A 17,069-nucleotide genomic window follows, 5' to 3' on the forward strand; every position below is an offset into this window, starting at 1 on the left:
CAAGTGCTAAGCCCTTCACCTGGCCTCCATCCCCACCCCAACCCTTCCAGGTAAAAGGCATCCTGTGGAACCAGATTTGGGTGCCCCTCCCATTCATACCTGAATGCATTTGGAGACATTGCTCTTTGATCAGATTGGTGAGAGTCATAGAAACATAGAAACCCTACAGCACAGAAAGAGGCCATTCGGCCCATCGAGTCTGCACCGACCACAATCCCACCCAGGCCCTACCCCCATATCCCTACATATTTTACCCATTAATCCCTCTAATCTACGCATCCCAGGACACTAAGGGGCAAATTTTAGCATGGCCAATCAACCTAACCCGCACATCTTTGGACTGTGGGAGGAAACCGGAGCACCCGGAGGAAACCCACGCAGACACGAGGAGAATGTGCAAACTCCACACAGACAGTGACCCAAGCCGGGAATCGAACCCAGGTCCCTGGAGCTGTGAAGCAGCAGGGCAAGAAGCCTCAGCAGACACTTTTCTATTTCTCCCCTCTACTCTTGAAACCTTATAGAGAGACCATTGCCTTGGCAGCATAGAAATACTAACCACATGGTCTCTTGTCAGCCATGACCATTCACCTGGGAGGACAGAGGTTTGAAGTCGCAAATTAGCTGCCGTCCACCAGCCATGCTCCTTGGTGGCATTTCAAATCCCTCCCTCTCTCTGACTGCAATGACAAATGGCACAGTATGAATGGCAGCTCCACACTTTGCTGAGATCTCGATGGTATAAGATCCATGAGTTGGGAACAAACCTGCTATCGTGTGAGTTTCACCATAGTGAGGAGAACACAACTGAAGGTCTTTGAAACCCAATTGCCTCATAATTATTAAGGTGTCCCTTTAGTCTTTTGCTGTGTTGACCTTGAATTCCACCCTCCTGAAAAGACCCCCCTCCCAATTCGAGAGGTCTCACATGCTGACTAACTGCGTCGTTAAGGTTAGTTTGGAAAAATGGCCACCTTTCAAACTCAATCCACTACCTTCTACCTTTCCCCTGTAACCCTCCAACTTCCCCCCACCATCACCATAGACAAACCCAATATCACCATTCCTCTCCCCTCTGTCACCCTTGAAACCACTCCTATTACCCTGGTCCCCACACCATCCACCTCCATGTTTTTCCTCCCCTCATCCAAGCCATTTGTTTTGTCCCCCTCCGTGACCCACCCAATGAGACCTTCATCTACCAGACTTTTACCCTGAACCCGCCACCCGACCGCATCCCATTCCCCGCTCCGCTGTCCCATCATTGCCCATTACCCCAGGATCCCTTCATCGGCCTCACCCTCTAAGACATTACCCTTCCCCGGACACTGCCCTCACCTTTTCTCCCCATGAGCCTGCCTCTTCTTTCCAGCCTTCACTCCACCCTTCAAACCTACCCTTTCCCACTTCCCACATTTGCCTGTCTCCCTTGCCAAGCCTTGGCACAGTGTTTGCTAACAGCAGTTGAGTGAAGTTACGCAAAGTCCCTAAGAAAGTGAAAGCAATATCTATGGATCTCAAAGCCATGGAAGAGGTGAAGCTCACCAAGTGCATTCCATTTCTAGACAGTTGTAAAACTGAATTTTCAAAATTCTCACTGGCGGGGAACTTAATCTGGAGAGCAAACTTAATTCCAGTGAGGTGCCTTTTAATTAGCATGTATGAGACGTTAATGCATACAAATGCAGTTTCCAACATTCTTCATCGAGAAGCTCGATCCATCTTTAACTTGCCTTGAAAGTCAAGAGAACAAAATTCCAACAGTTAATCCCACTGTTGGGAAACAGATTTTTTTCCCTCCCGCCAAATTAAGTGCCCACACCCAGCATGATTCCAGTGGTTGATGGGAGCGGAATATCCTGTCCTACATTTCAAAAGTACTTCATTGACAGTAAAACGACTTGAAACATCCTGAGGATATGGAATGTGCTGAGTCGACACAAGTTTTCATAAAGTTGTAAAATTAGAGAATGTGAAAAAGGATTTGTACATGGCATAGAAATTTGCATCATAGATTAAAGGAGAAGCCTGTGGGGTATAAATCTTTCATGTATTAATCATTGGGAGAGAATTAGATCTAACATTTGCAGTGTGGGAGGAGGGGGGGGGCGGAATATCAAAATTAGTAATATATCGGAATTTACTTGACCAGATAGTTCAGCATAATCTCATGGGAATTGGGGTCAAAATCTGAGTTTCCTGGCTTTAATAATTGAGTTACAGGCAGTATCCTTGCCTTGTCTTGCATTCTTTGCACGTAAAGCACAAAATTTGTCTCTTCACCTACTGAAACAATCCTTGTACCATAATGTTCCAATCAGAATTTTATTTGGCAGCCACATTGCCATAATAGGTTACAGACCTGTAATGCGCTCCTTAATATCCATTATCTTACAGGCAGTTCCTTTGTTCATTATTGTAATGGGGAATTTTCTGCTTTGGCGAATATTTATACACATGGTGCAATGAATTATGCTGAGATTAATTTAGTTCAATAGCCCTGTGAAGTTTATACAGCCAAGATCAAATTACTTTTCAGTGAACAGAACATTTACTATGCACTCGAGAGATAAATATTGACCAGGTCATTGAGTTAACTCCCCTGCTCTTTTTTTTAACTAGAGCCATGGGATCTATTATGTCCTCCTAAGAGGCCAGTGAGGATCTTGGTCTGGTATCTCATACAAAATCTAATGTCGCCAGCTTTAACAGTGCAGCAGCCTCTCACTATTTGCATACAATCTGTGCCCAAATCTTGAAGTGGGGCTTTATTCAATTGAATTGAATTTAATTGGTTTATTATTGTCACATGTATTGGGATACAGTGAAAAGTATTGCTTCTTGTGAGCTAGACAGACAACATACCATTCATAGAGTACACTGGATAGAAGGAAAGGATAGGGTGCAGAATATAGTGTTGCAGTTACCTATGGATGAAGAGAAAGATCAGCTTAAAAGTCTGATGGCAGCAGGGAAGAAGTTGTTCTTGGTACATGTTTTCAGATGTTTGTATCTTTTTCCCGATGAAAGAGGGTGGAAGAGAGAATGTCCGGGGTGCATAGGGTCCTTGATTATGCTGGCTGCTTTCCTGAGGCAGCGGGAGGTGTAGACGGAATCAATGGATGGAAGGCTGGTTTGGGTGATGGACTGGGCTTCATTCACAACCACCTCAAGGGTGTGAATGCTGTCTTTGAACTAATGTTGATGGTTGAATGCAAAATAAATTGTCTCTTACCCTACAATTTAATATTTGAGTAAAATTGAACACAGCGCATGATCACATTTCACCACGATTAATTGAACTCGAAAAGGGAAACATTGTCTATTGCTTTTACTATTTAAACTTTACAGGAGAAAAGGATAAACTGGAATCGAATGAAGGTATTCCAGTTACTGAGGTAGCTGCTAAAGCTAATACATATTGTAAAGCTGGTAACGGTTTAAAAGTATATCATAGTTATTTGAATGGTACCTCCTTTTATAAAAATGCTAGAAATGACAAATTAATGTGTGCATAAATGTGATGAAATCCCACTGGATACTATAGGCCTGGAACAACATCAGTTAGCTTAAATAATCTTTCCCTCCTTTCTGAGTCTCAGTGACCTTGCAGTGGTTTGACATTAACTGAATTTAAATACTTGGAATGGGTTGACCGCTATTTTCAGAGGTTCGATCTATTTTGTTTGTCTTTACCAAACATGAGTTTGTTTTCAATAATGCAATGAGCTGCACTGATCAATAAATGGCAAAATAACAAAAAAGCACACACTTTAAACCTGCTAGCTTTCCAAGATGATTTTTCTTCACCAAAACCAATTTTAACCATTAAAATAAGCAATCTGAGCAATTTGAATCATTGGCATTTAGCAAAAAAAAAAGAGCTGGCTTAATTATTTATAAATCTCAGGTAAAAACCTTAAATTCCCAATTACCCTCATGTAGGAAATCACGTTTCGAGATAAAAGACAATCTATTATCCTCGCAGAAATACTTTTCCGTTTATGTCACTGCGAGTTCTTTCTTTGAAATTACTGTTTTCCATTAACCCTGAGATGTCCTGTTTTTCAGGGCCAGTGAAGTATTTTTGAAATGTCACTGTTGTAAAGTAGGGAAGCAGACAGGAATACAGAGTACTGGGCTAATGGTAAGATACTTGGTAGTGTGGATGAACAGAGGGATCTGGGTGTTCATGTGCATAGATCCCTGAAAGTTGGCACCCAGGTTGATAGGGTTGTGAAGAAGGCATACGATGTGTTAGCTTTTATTGGTAGAGGGATTGAGTTTCGGAGCCAGGAGGTCATGCTGCAACTGTACAAAACTCTGGTGTGGCCGCACTTGGAGTATTGCGTACAGTTCTGGTTGCCGCATTATAGGAAAGATGTGGAAGTGTTGGAAAGAGTGCAGAGGAGATTTACCAGGATGTTGCCTGGTATGGTGGGAAGATCGTATGAGGAAAGACTGAGGGACTTGAGGTTGTTTTCATTAGAGAGAAGAAGGTTAAGAGTGTTGGAAAGAGTGCAGAGGAGATTTACTAGGATGTTGCCTGGTATGGTGGTATGGTGGGAAGATCGTATGAGGAAAGGCTGAGGGACTTGAGGTTGTTTTCATCAGAGAGAAGAAGGTTGAGGTTACTTAATAGAGGCATACAAGATGATCAGAGGATTAGATAGGGTGGATAGTGAGAGCCTTTTTCCTCGGATGGTGATGGCTAGCATGAGGGGACATAGCTTTAAATTGAGGGGTGAGAGATATAGGACAGATGTTAGAGGTAGGTTCTTTGGTCAGAGAGTAGTAAGGGCATGGAATGCCCTGCCTGCAGCAGGAGTGGACTCGTCAACATTAAGAGCATTCAAATGGTTATTGGATAAACATATGGATGATATTGGAATAGTGTAGATTAGAGGGGCTTTAGATTGGTTTCACTGGTCGGCGCAACATCGAGGGCCGAAGGGCCTGTACTGCGCTGTAATGTTCTATGTTCTAATTTGTACCCAGAAAGGTTCTTCAAGGAGCAATGAGCTCAATTGATGGGCACTACTTTAGTCATGTTGATTGAGAGATAAATGTTGGCCAAGACACCAGGAGAACTCCGTGCTCTTTCTTCATTTTCAGTGGAGGTTGGCCATTTTTCTCTTGGTTGGAGCAAAAGACTGAAGCGTGAGTCTTGGTACAAAAATAACCTTTGTTAAAGAGTTGCAAAATCTCAAAATTTACTTTAATGTCCTTTTTTATATTTTTAATCAATTTTTACAATATTGTTGTTTAACAAAATAAGGACAGTCAAATGAGGAAAAAGGAGAAGGTAAGCAGTAGAAGTATTTTGAAGTCATTATTTTATGTACATAATTGTCTTTATTCATTAGTTTCATGTAGTTGCAATATAACATTTACTTCTGATATCTGATTGTTGGTATCACTGAGATATGAGCATTTTTCAGCATTAATGTTTTTGAGGTGAAGACATTTCCTTGAATCTATTAGTGGTCTAAAGGTTAAAAGTTTACTCTTTTGCAAATGCAATATCCTAAAAGTATACCATTCAATTAAATAACCTTTAAATAAAGATAATTTTGTTTCTTGTAAAAAGAAAGAAGTCACAATGTACACAAGTGCGAACTCCTTTTTGGAATCTAAGACAATTGAAGAACTTTAAAAGTGTTGAGATTTGGGAATATTTAATTTAACTCTGGTGGTGCAGTACTAGATTTCATGAAATGCTTTAAATTATACAGTCACCAGAACAGGACAACATTGTCATATTTTTAAATACCTATGTTCAAGTTGAGATGCAGAAAAACTTTCAACTGCAATTTTGCATTTATTATTTTCTCTTTACAATGTATTGTTCACAAAGACAAGATTTTTCTCTAAACAGCAGTAACCTTAACAGGAAGAATACAAAGCATACAGAGAATATTCCAAATGAAACAAAACGTGGCCATGCATGACAGCCTGAGAACAAGATACGATAAAGTAATCCTCACACCATCAAATGGTGGGGCTAATACAATGATTGGAGACAGTGGCTAGATTGTGGCTACAATAAGGATTATATTGTATGATTTATCATCAGGTGAGCCTTAAAAGGTAGTGAAACAGAAGTGTGAGGTAGCAGACTGCACTCTATTCAACTGAGAGGGAATTGAGCTGTTCCTGTTTTAAGGACTTTGGGTTTCATATTTTACTTGTTTAGAACGCAGGCATTTCTAACAATTTTCTAAGGATAATTAACCTTATACTAATAGACTATTAGCTCCTAATTTATTTGGAGTCAGGTTTATAGCTTGGAAACAGGTCCTTCGGTCCAACTTGTCTATGCCGCTGAGTTTTTACCACTAAGCTATTCCCAATTGCCTGCAGTTGGCCCATATCCCTCTATACCTATCTTACCCATGTAACTGTCTCAGTGTTTTTTAAAAGACAAAATTGTACCCCACTTCTACTACTACCTCTGGCAGCTTGTTCCAGACACTCACCATTCTGTGTGTGAAAAAATTGCCTCTGTAGACTCCTTTGTATTTCTCCCCTCACCTTAAACCTATGCCCTCTAGTTTTAGACTCCTCTACCTTTGGGAAAAGATGTTGACTGTATGCCTTATTTATGCCCTTCATTATTTTTTATATAAGATCACCCATTAGCCTCCTATGCTTCAGAGAAAAAAGTCTCAGTCTGTCCAGCCTCTTCTTGTAACTCAAACCATCAAGTCCCGGTAGCATCCTAGTAAATCCTTTCTGCACTCTTTCTAGTTTAGTAATATCCTTTCTATATGTAGCAGGTTTTGAAATGAACATTCCAGCTTGATCTACATTTTGAATGGCATGTCAGATAGGTAGCTTCAGGAATGAAACATAAAAAACGCATTTAGGGCATCTTGTAAAATAACTTAAGCAATGCAAACTGAATTATCTTGTGGAATTTTCTAGCAAGACATGTTTAATTCTGCATAAGGCTATAAACAGGCTTAGTTATTTTCTGCAGAGGCTGGATAGTATCGAAGAATCATAAAATTCTACAGTGCAGGAGGCCATTCGGCCCATCGGTCTGCACGAACCACAATCCCACCCAGGCCCTATCCCCATAACTCCAGACATTTACCCTAGCTCATCCCCTTTACATTAAAGGGCCATTTAGCCCTTACACTAAAGGCCAATCCACCTAACCCGCACATCTTTGGACTGTGGGAGGAAACCGGAGAACCCGGAGAAAACTCACGCAGATACGGGGAAAATGTGCAAACTCCATACAGGCAGTGACCCAAGATGGGAATTGAATCCGGGTCCCTGGCACTGTGAAGCAGCAGTGCTAACCACTGTGCAGCAGCAGTGCTAACCACTGTGCCACCGTATCAATTATTAGCAACTGATAATATGGATTTCATTTTTCTGATTAAGCTACATTGTGTAGCAAGTTTCATATCTGAACATTGCATTGGATAGTTAGTTATGCATATCTGATCAGATCGTCAAAACCTATTATCTTGCTCATTTGAATGTGAAATAACATTTTTACTGTTAAATCCAACTGTTACTAGGTTTTAGTATGGGTACCACTATTGAAAGTAAAGACACATATTTTAAGAATGTCCTATTGGATGGTTCATATATTTTTCTGTGGGCCAGCTGTTGCACATCGTGTCTGCACTGACAACAATCCCATCCAGGCCCTATCTCTGTAACCACATATTCACCATGCTAACACCTCTGAGACTAAGGGGCAATTTTGCATGGCAAATCAACCTAACCCACACATCTTTGGACTGCAGGAAGAAACCCACGCAGACATGGGGAGAATGTGCAAACTCCACATAGACAGTCACCTGAGGCTGGAATTGAACCTGGGTTCCTGGCTCTGTGAGGAAGTGGTGCTAACCACTGTGCCACCCAGTGAAAGGTGGTTATCTTTCTTCAGTCATTTGTGGTAGGACAGTAGGAAACTAACATTAAATGTTGGATTGTAGAAAGTAAAAAAGTGCCTCCTATGTATGCCTAAAAAACTAAACAAAAGAAATACAAGATCTCTAAAAGATTTGTGATCAGAGGGGATATTTTAATCAGATGAATTTGCAATGTATGTTGGGAAAAATCAATGTGTGCATTTATACATATAATGAATGTTTGGTGGCAAGAAGAAATAATTCATTGAATGCTACACAATATATATTTTATTTTTTTTCTAATTTTCTATTCATTAGTATGATTTTGCCAGGATCATGTGTCTAAGACAGAATGGATAACTTCATTAAATAATTAGCAGAAAACAATATGTTAGCAAATAACAACATGATTTAATGATATTCTAATTAAAACTATCAATAAAAAAGCAATTTTTGTTAGACTTGAATAAGGTGTTTAATAAATAAAGAATTAACAGCTACCAATAAAATTATAGAATGATATAAAATTACAGTATGTTGCATAAGAAAACTCACTAGTGATATGAATATGTACAACACAGAAAATGAAATAGTTTAATTTACCTTATCCAACAGGTATATTGTTGATACAGAAACTACAATAAATAGTAATGTTAAATATTTACAACATAGAATAAATGTAATCAGTAGACGAACATGTAGACCTTCACAAAAGCTTTGCCCTGTACAAAATTACCCAAGATATATCTAATAATAAAGATTTTGTCCTGAAATAAAGATGTTCTGATTTTGCTTTTAAATTAAAAGGGAAACTTTCATGCATGCTGAGGTGGCTCGTTGAGTGAGATAATTGATATAATGTTAAATTTCAAGTACAGTGATTATGGGATATATGTTGGACTGCATTCTAGGAGTTGTAGGTTTTTTTGAGTTTAAGTGAAGTATGAAAGCTGACTGCTGAGGTGAACTACAATTCCCAGAATATTTTGCATGTAACACAAATCCCATTTTAGGGTATGTGTATTGGAATGTCCATAATAAGGAAATGGGTGCATGGAAAGTCCTTAAGACTAATGGCCTTTCACCTTCTGATATCAGATAACTCAATGGCATCGCCAGTTTGAGAACGTTCCTCGGTTATTCGCCGTGATGCCTGACCAGTACCTCGGGCACGTGCATGGGCATTCGGGTGAACTTTTCCGCTTCTCTCCTTTTCTCCTTTAGGGTTCCTAGCATTCTCCCTGTCAATCTCAAGATAATTTATATCTGTGCTACCCTTGTGGCCCTTACGGTTGTCCCCTTGTTTTTTGTCAGGAGCGGCAGTTGTTGGGGTGACTTGGTCAACCTGCTTGCGAGAGGAGCAGGAATCCTCTTGCAAGAGCTGTCTTAAAAATGCAAGGTTCTGTCCAAATCGGGATCGCACACTTTTCTTTACAGCTTCCATAACGTCTTCATGACAATGGAACAGTGCCTTTATAAATTCCAAGTATGACCTTTTTTGAAAAATAAAATAAATACAATGATCTACGAGTATACATTCAATGTTCGAATATAAATATTATTCATAATACGAAATGGAGAATTTTAGGAGATTGAGTTTTAATTTAACTGTAGAGTTTAAAATATCTGGTTAAACAAAATTCAACACTATGTTTCTGAGTTGGTAAATCTTCAATTTCCATCCATTCACTATATCTCTACAGCTGTAAGCATATGCATCTAATCTAGATCGAGAAATGTGTTTTTATTGAATTTTAAAAGTAGTACAATGACATTTTCAAAACAACCATTGATACAGTGTAATGTGGTATTTAAGTAGAAGGTGCAAACAATATTTGAAGGGATACGGTAGCATAGTGGCTACGTCACTGGACAATTAATCCAGAGATCTGTTCTGTTGGTCTGAAGACAGGAGCTGGGATATTAAATGTAATTAAATTAAAGCTGGAAGTTAATAAAGAACACGAGCATGAAACTACTGGATTGTTGAAAAATGCACCTTATTCACTAATGTTCTTGAGGAATGTCCCGACCTATATATGACTCAAGCCTCCAGTAATCTTGTCAGTTCTTAATTGCCCTCTTGAAATGATCTCACAAACCATCAGTTGTGTTTAAGAAGGTTACTCAGCACCCCCCTCTCAAGGGCAAATAGGCTTGGAAAATAAATGCTGGCCTTGCCAGGGAAATCCATGTGCCATGAATGAATTACAGAAATATATAAATAATGGGGTTAACATCTCTGTTGAAAAGTATTTGTCTATTAGTATCACTACGCTAAGTTTTGTCCTATGGGGATCCATCATAGGTAACTTAGTCAAGATACATAGTTAGTGTCGGTGGGGATTTGCATGCAAAGAGTCTCATAATCCTTTCTCAAATAAATGGTTGAATTATTCCTCCAAGAATCCAACCCTAGCCATTCTTACATTAATGTTGCCACTCTACCTCAACTACTTCCAGATCACGTCTTCAGTGTACACAACCTTTAGTTCTCTAGCAGTCCAATGATAAATCACAGTATTTTCACCTCCTTCATGTCTCCAGTGAAGCAATCTAAATCTCATATTTTTAAATTTGTTTCTTTGGACTAGAATTTTTGACCCACTCACAGTCAATTTAATATCCATGAAATGTTCCTCTCGAAGTATAATGAATAATTATTAGCAATAAGAACAGAAAGTGGTGAAAGTTCCCTGTAGGGCACATCTGTGGAGAGAGGAACAATGGGTTTGCTTGTCACAGATGCTGTCAGGCCTGTTGAGTACTTTTAACATTTTCTGTTCTTAATAAGACTTCCGGCTTTTGCGGTATTTTGCTTTTCCGGCAATTATCATCCTTTCCATTCATGATTCTATCCTTATTTTGCCTTCATGTCAACACTTTTTGTCTCTCTCTTCTAACCTCAATTTAGAAATCTTGCATTTCCTTCATTACTAAAGTTGCCTCCAAATTCTTTCACATTAAGTGCTTCTTTTTTACTCAGGAGGTCTGTATAAATGTATGTCCAATTCTTATATATATAGCTGCTAAATCAAGGGTCCTTTTTAAATACCTCTCTTACTACTGAACAGGATTCATTAAATAATTTCTTGTTTGATAAGTAATGTCTTTCTCACCTTTGACCTCTAAACCCTCCCTATAATTTTTATTTTCTTCCTCTTTCTATTCAGTTTACTTGTACTGTTTTTCTCCTTCTGAACTGTAACCTCCACTCCATCCCCCGCAACTTTCTGACTTGAAACCCAGATTTGCTGCACAGTGTCCCAACCAAACTCACTCTTTCCAAGGTCCTAAACTTGAAACTATTCTTCTCAACTATTTTCTCTTCAATCTTTACTTTCAACTTTGGATGATGGTGTAAAACAGGTTAATTGCTCATTGTATATCATGTCTCACTTTTGTTTGGTTTCCACAGTTGTTTGCAAAAGGGGAAATTGGGTGGGCTGCAAATTGGAAAACCAATTTGATATCACCCATTTTACACCGTTGCCCAAAGTTAAAACTGATTTTCCAATTTTCATCCCCAATGTCATCTCACAGCACACCCAGTGTAGTGCTGAACCATACCAACCTGAGGTATGGTCACCAGTTGATGCAGAGTCAACCTATAAGAACAAAGAGAAAAAAGGGAGAGAAAAGTACAGCACAGGAACAGGCCCCTCGGCCCTCCAAGCCTGTGCCGGTCATGGTGCTCTAACTAAAAAAAAACCTTCTGCTCTTACTTGGTCCGTATCCCTTTATTCTCTCCCTATTCATGTACCCATCCTGATGCCTCTTAAATGTTGCTAATGTGCCTGCTTCCACCACTTCCTCTGGCAGCGCGTTCCAGGCACTCACCAATCTCTGCGTGAAAAACTTCCCCCACACATCTCCCTTAAACTTTCCCCCTCGGACCTTGAATCTGTGCCCCCTTGTAATTGACCAACTTGGGCAATACCTAAATTCTACCTATCGCTTTACCTGATTTTTGTTTTACACTTTGTAAAATGCAAAAGCACTGGTTATTCCTTATACTTTGAGCCTTGGCTTTTCACCATGGCTTCTCAATTTAAAGTTAACAACCAAGTTCCATCCTATCCTTAACAAATGCCCATACAAACACACACATTCCACTTGTGATCATGAGTTGAGAGAGATTTACATCTCTCGTGAGTTTGAAGCACATGAGTTTGGATCCAAAATGGTGACCGGGTGATTTGACATTAAGTGAGGATCATACCCGGGATTTTCTGTTATGTATGTTTTGGTATTGCACAAGCTGATTACACGGGGAACTCAATTTAGAAAATGTTAACTAAATTTCACAAACCTACTTCCAAATAAAGTACAGACTGCCTTCATAATCCTACATATCTAACTTCACATGTGGCAATTGCAAAATAATTCCTTACTTTTATTCAATTGCCTACTGACAGATAGACTAAAGGTTTGGAGTTCTTACTTAGGGATTACGTTGAACAAAATATCTAGCCAAGTACTGCAGATGTTTTAATCTGCAAAGGTTGGTTAAAATATAAATAATATGATATCAGAATAACTCCAAATATTCTGGGGAAAATCCTGATTATATCCTCATAGGTTTAAGTCACTTCAAGCTTTGTTTCTTAAGAGCTCTTAAACATGAAATAAAAACAAGAGAAATTCATTCCAGGACTCTCATTAGCTTCTCATTTCAGTTCTTAATTTACTTCAGTGGAGAAAATGAGAACCCAATTTTCAGTGACAACAATTTATAGCAGAAATCCATTTTTAAATAAACTTTTAAGCTTACTTGGGTATTAATAATAATTTTCTAAATGTAAATATCCTTATTCTAATTTTGTATTTTTACAAGGAATGTGGGCATCACTGACAAGGCCAGCGTTTGTTGCCATTCCCTAATTCCCCTTGAACTGAGTAGCTTGTTAGACCATTTCAGAGAACACTGCATTGCTGTGGATCTGGAGTCACATATAGGCTAGACCAGGTGAGGATGCAGATTTCCTTCCCTAAAGGCATTAGTCAGCAATCAATGATAGGTTCATGGTCACCATTATGGAGACTAGTTTTATATTCCGGATTTATTAATTGCTGTGGTGCATTTGTACCTATGCCCTCCACACCCTCCCACCCCCCCCCGTCCCCGAGCATTAGCCTGGGCCTCTGGTTCAGTGCTTTTACTACTATGCCACCATCTTCCCCACTATTGATGTCTAATGTTAACTAGCCATTGGTTAATTTTATCCCACAGGCATACCTGGTAAATAATTTTCCTTTTTAATTAGACCCATACTTGAAATGTGCAAGTATACAAATTAATCTGCATTAATGGACATCTTGTTAAAAGTGTCAACCATACACTGACTTGAGTTGAATGTGTTTCCCATGACCTTTCAAAGCACACTAATATTGCGTGTTTGTCTTATCTGTGCAGTCCTTGAGCAGAATACACAGAATAGTACTATTTTGCCCAGAAATATTTACACAAGGCTGTACAACATGATGCAACCCAGAGTATGTTGCAGAGTATGCAAAATTGTAGGCAACCCCCTTTACTACTTACCCTTTAGAAAGCAGATGCCGAATGTGAATCATCTCCACAACCACATTAATGTTCTCCTTTGCGATGGAGCAGAGGTCATGTTTGAGGTAGCACTCTTGTTGTAGTTGAGACACCATCTCCTGGATTGTGGAGCACTTCCGACTGATGCAGCTGAATTTTATCCTCAATCCATGAGCCATACACTTCAGAGTATCTTTAATAAAGGACTTGCCCTGGACAGAATATAAATGGTAATATAGTTGTGAAAAGCAGTTGCCTTAATTTTTAAAAAAGCTTAATTTAGGAACCATACACTTCAGTATAACTTCCATATTATCAAAACTGTTGGTAGGAATATAACTTGAAATATTGTAGTGAGAATACAGTTAAATTAGTTTACACTGAAAGTGTTTCGGGGGAGGGGGATTACAGGTTATCCTTTATTGTTCTGTTTCTTTCATTTATTACCTGGGCATCAAATTTCCCAGCGTTGTGTAGAAAGGCCAGGCAAATGTCATGAGGTCCATGGATTTCGCAGGAATTGTTTTCAAAGCACTCAAAAACTCCACATCCAACATCGCCAGTGTTGACCAGGCAGTGCTGTATTTCAGCTGGAAGCACATATGAAAGAGGAGCAACAATTGAAAATCTGGCACCTCATGCGGGACTACACTCACACTATTAATGGACCTTACATCCAGGGAGGGTCAGGAAAGGCGCTACGCAAATGCAAGTTCAACATTTTCATTTACCTCTGTCAAATAATAGTGTCCCCCCCACCCCCTCGGTTCAGTTGCAAATGCCAGAGGGTCACGATGACCTTTGATCTCAATCCAAAACGGCCGCGTGTGCATGGTTCTAGATATTTGAACCTTCCTTGTTAGCGGGTGGAAAGTTTTGGGAACGCCCTAGTTCATCAATGTATCGACCCCCTTTTTAAAAAATCCTTTGTTGCGTGTGTGTATAAACCTGCCTGGCTCCACATCTTCAAGCCACGAGTACTACTTATCTTCACTCTTTGCCCTCGCCCCCCATGTCTTATGAGTTGCCACTTTGGGAGAAACTATTGCTGGTTAATGAACATTGCTTTCTCTCTGCCTCCGGCGCTCTCGAGCACAGTTCCCAGCAGCAGCAGCAGCACCAGCAGCGAACCAACCCCTCACCACCCCCCCCCCCCCTCATCCTGCGTTAAGTTTCCTTCCACTTAATCCTGTAAAGATCCACAGCTGCAGCCGGATGCTTGCTTTTTTTTGTGTTTTTTTTCCGGGGGCCCCCGGGGGTTATTCTCTTCTTCTCTCTCCTCACCCCACCCCCGCAGTTGCAGACATTTGCAAGTCACCACCCTGCAGGTTCTCAAGGGGTTAATATGCTAACGAGGTGTGCGTGGCTGTCGACACGGAGTCTTCCCCAATGTGCTACAATGCGATCCGAGCATGGGACAATGATCCCTTGCAACTGATCGCGCTGCGCTGCACAGCCAGACCTTAATGCATTAGAAATGGGAGGAATAAATAATTGATCCCGGGTTACTTTTATTGCTACTTTAAAAAAAAACAGTATCGAAGCCGGCCACTGAAATCTTTTGCGTTCCCATCACATTTTCTTAAACCACCTCTCATTTGATCCGATTGCTTCCCAAGTCAATTTCATTCCACTTTCAGTTCCCCGCCCCCCTTCAGCTAATCGCACGAACACCAACAAGAAAGTGAATGCTCCAGGTTTAAAATCGCACAATATCTGTGTCTCATTCAACACTTTGGCCACTGACTTGTCATTTCCCCCCCCCCTCCCCTCTGCTTGGATGTAGGCACCCCGGTTGTATGTATAAACCCACAGGCGGGGAGGGCAAATCTGCCTCCCAACTCGACAAGAGAGAACAGTTTGCAGCCTCCCCTCCGACCCACATACCTGTATTCTGCAAGGAGAGGCGAGCTTTTTGCTGGTTGGCCAATTTGTCGCGTTCGTGGTGGTTTTCCGGCAAGTCCGCCTCGTCCGTCCCGAGGACCAGGTCGGGCGGTGTGAGAATGAGCAGGGTGGTCAGCAGAGCCGCTAACATGAGCGTGTCCATAGCTGCGCTTTGTCTGCAAGGGGCAGGAGGACAGGCGAGGGAGGGAGCCACAGGCTGGGGCAGGACTTGGGCTGAGAGCACACACTATAAGCAGCGCCTTCGCTTGCTTCAGTTGCGCACGGTATCTGAACAGAAATGCAGAGAGGGGGGATGACTAAATATACCAGAACCGTAGCCCCTGGCGTTTCTGTCACTTGAATGAAGGCAAGAAGCAGGTGTTGTCATTGGCTCGGTCCAATCAGGCGCCCAGAAACCATGCCCAAGTTTGACAAATCAGGGGCTGGGAGGCACATGGCCAAGACTCCGCCGATTCCAGCCTGGGACCTGGGCAGGGGGAGAGCTGAGGGATCCCGTCAACTTTCCGCACACGTTGGTAACCTTACAACAGGGGCACGTGTTCCCATGTTTAAGTATTGTTCCAGTCCGCTTCCTGTAGCAGGAAGAAGGTTACTGCTTGCTGTAAATTCCCCTCCTCCCTCCCCCCCCCCCTCATCGCCCTTTTGTCCTTCTTAATGCGAGTTTGACGGCTCTTGGAACGGGAACCCTTGCTGCTTAAAGCGGCTCCTTACCCAGCTTTCTCATCCACAGCCATACCAGCGCTGGAGGCGGCCGTCCGGCCCACCGAGCCTCTGCCAGCTCCTATGGATTCTTCAATTCGCCCCACTCCCCCCCCCCCCCCAAGTCCTTTCCCAGTAAGTCTGCAATTTCTTCCCCCTTTTTCCTTGTCAAGTGTCCTTGCCTTTGAGGGTGATTAATTGAATCTGCTTCCAAGGCCGTGCATTTTTAATTCTCTCACTGATCCCACCCCTCCATTATATAAAAAAAGGGAAATCCTCGGTGCCCTGCTTTCTGGCTGTTTAAACTCGCTGGTGTCGGGCTGCTGAATGCGCCAGTAGTTCACACAGAGACACATAGATATTGACACACACATACACCCACACACACACACACATCCCCCAGCGCCGGAGAGACGGGGGCACGAAAGCGGAATCTCTGCAGTTGATGTAACGCGGTGCCGCAGCAATGGAGCAGAACTTGACTGTTAGCCGTGAGTGTGTGCGAACTTCCACCGCATGAATGCAGAATGCCGGCAGTGTGTGTATGTGCTCTCCCGAAATTTGCTCATTTATTTAACTGATCACTTGTAGGTGGCATACTGCGGTCAGCTTTTCCACTGCATTGGATCGAATGCATGGAGAAAGTGACGACCATATATATATATTACTCTGGAGAAGGGAGATGCCATGTATGTGTGTAGCTCGCACAGGGTAAGTGCAAGATCCTAAACTGGTCCAGATTTAAGAAAAAGAGATGCATAAGGAAAAATGCGACATGCTCTTGTGCATTGAAGCCCATGCTAAAAGGGAGCATCCTGTCCCACCCCATTTGTTCTGTACTTTGTAGTAAATGCCGCCAGGCTGAAACCATAGAGACGCGAAAGGCACTAGTAATTCCTGGCAGGAGTTACATCATTCATCCATCAACAGCTGCTCCATTCAGAGAACAGACAGAAAGAATTCTTCAGAGATCTGCAAAGCTGGCCATGTGGCTGGGATGAAGGAAACATTTGTATACATTTCAGTCTGGGCACATGCCCTCT

The 17,069-nt window shown here is 41.4% G+C and overlaps 1 protein-coding gene across 1 annotated transcript; it reads right to left on the minus strand.

The window, feature by feature from the left end:
• Positions 1-8,032: 8,032 nt before the first annotated feature.
• LOC144505189 (stanniocalcin-2-like) lies at positions 8,033-15,881 on the minus strand. The gene is made up of 4 exons (XM_078231155.1): positions 15,310-15,881; positions 13,870-14,012; positions 13,423-13,634; positions 8,033-9,370 (listed from the first exon to the last, which is right to left on the minus strand). Exons 1-4 carry the CDS (start codon positions 15,467-15,469, stop codon positions 8,959-8,961), a joined length of 927 nt encoding a protein of 308 aa, XP_078087281.1. The 5' UTR covers positions 15,470-15,881; the 3' UTR covers positions 8,033-8,958.
• Between the last annotated feature and the right edge of the window lie 1,188 nt (positions 15,882-17,069).

The sequence above is a fragment of the Mustelus asterias genome, chromosome 16 (genome assembly GCF_964213995.1).
Source record: "Mustelus asterias chromosome 16, sMusAst1.hap1.1, whole genome shotgun sequence".
NCBI lineage: Eukaryota > Metazoa > Chordata > Chondrichthyes > Carcharhiniformes > Triakidae > Mustelus > Mustelus asterias.

Excerpts from the sequence above, each read along its gene's own strand:
- LOC144505189 (XM_078231155.1), bottom strand. The coding sequence starts at position 15,469 with ATGGACACGCTCATGTTAGCGGCTCTGCTGACCACCCTGCTCATTCTC. Across the intron at positions 14,013-15,309 it reads CCTCTCCTTGCAGAATACAG|CTGAAATACAGCACTGCCTG; the intron begins GTATGTGGGTCG and ends ATGTGCTTCCAG. Across the intron at positions 9,371-13,422 it reads CGGCATCTGCTTTCTAAAGG|GTCATACTTGGAATTTATAA; the intron begins GTAAGTAGTAAA and ends TTTTCAAAAAAG.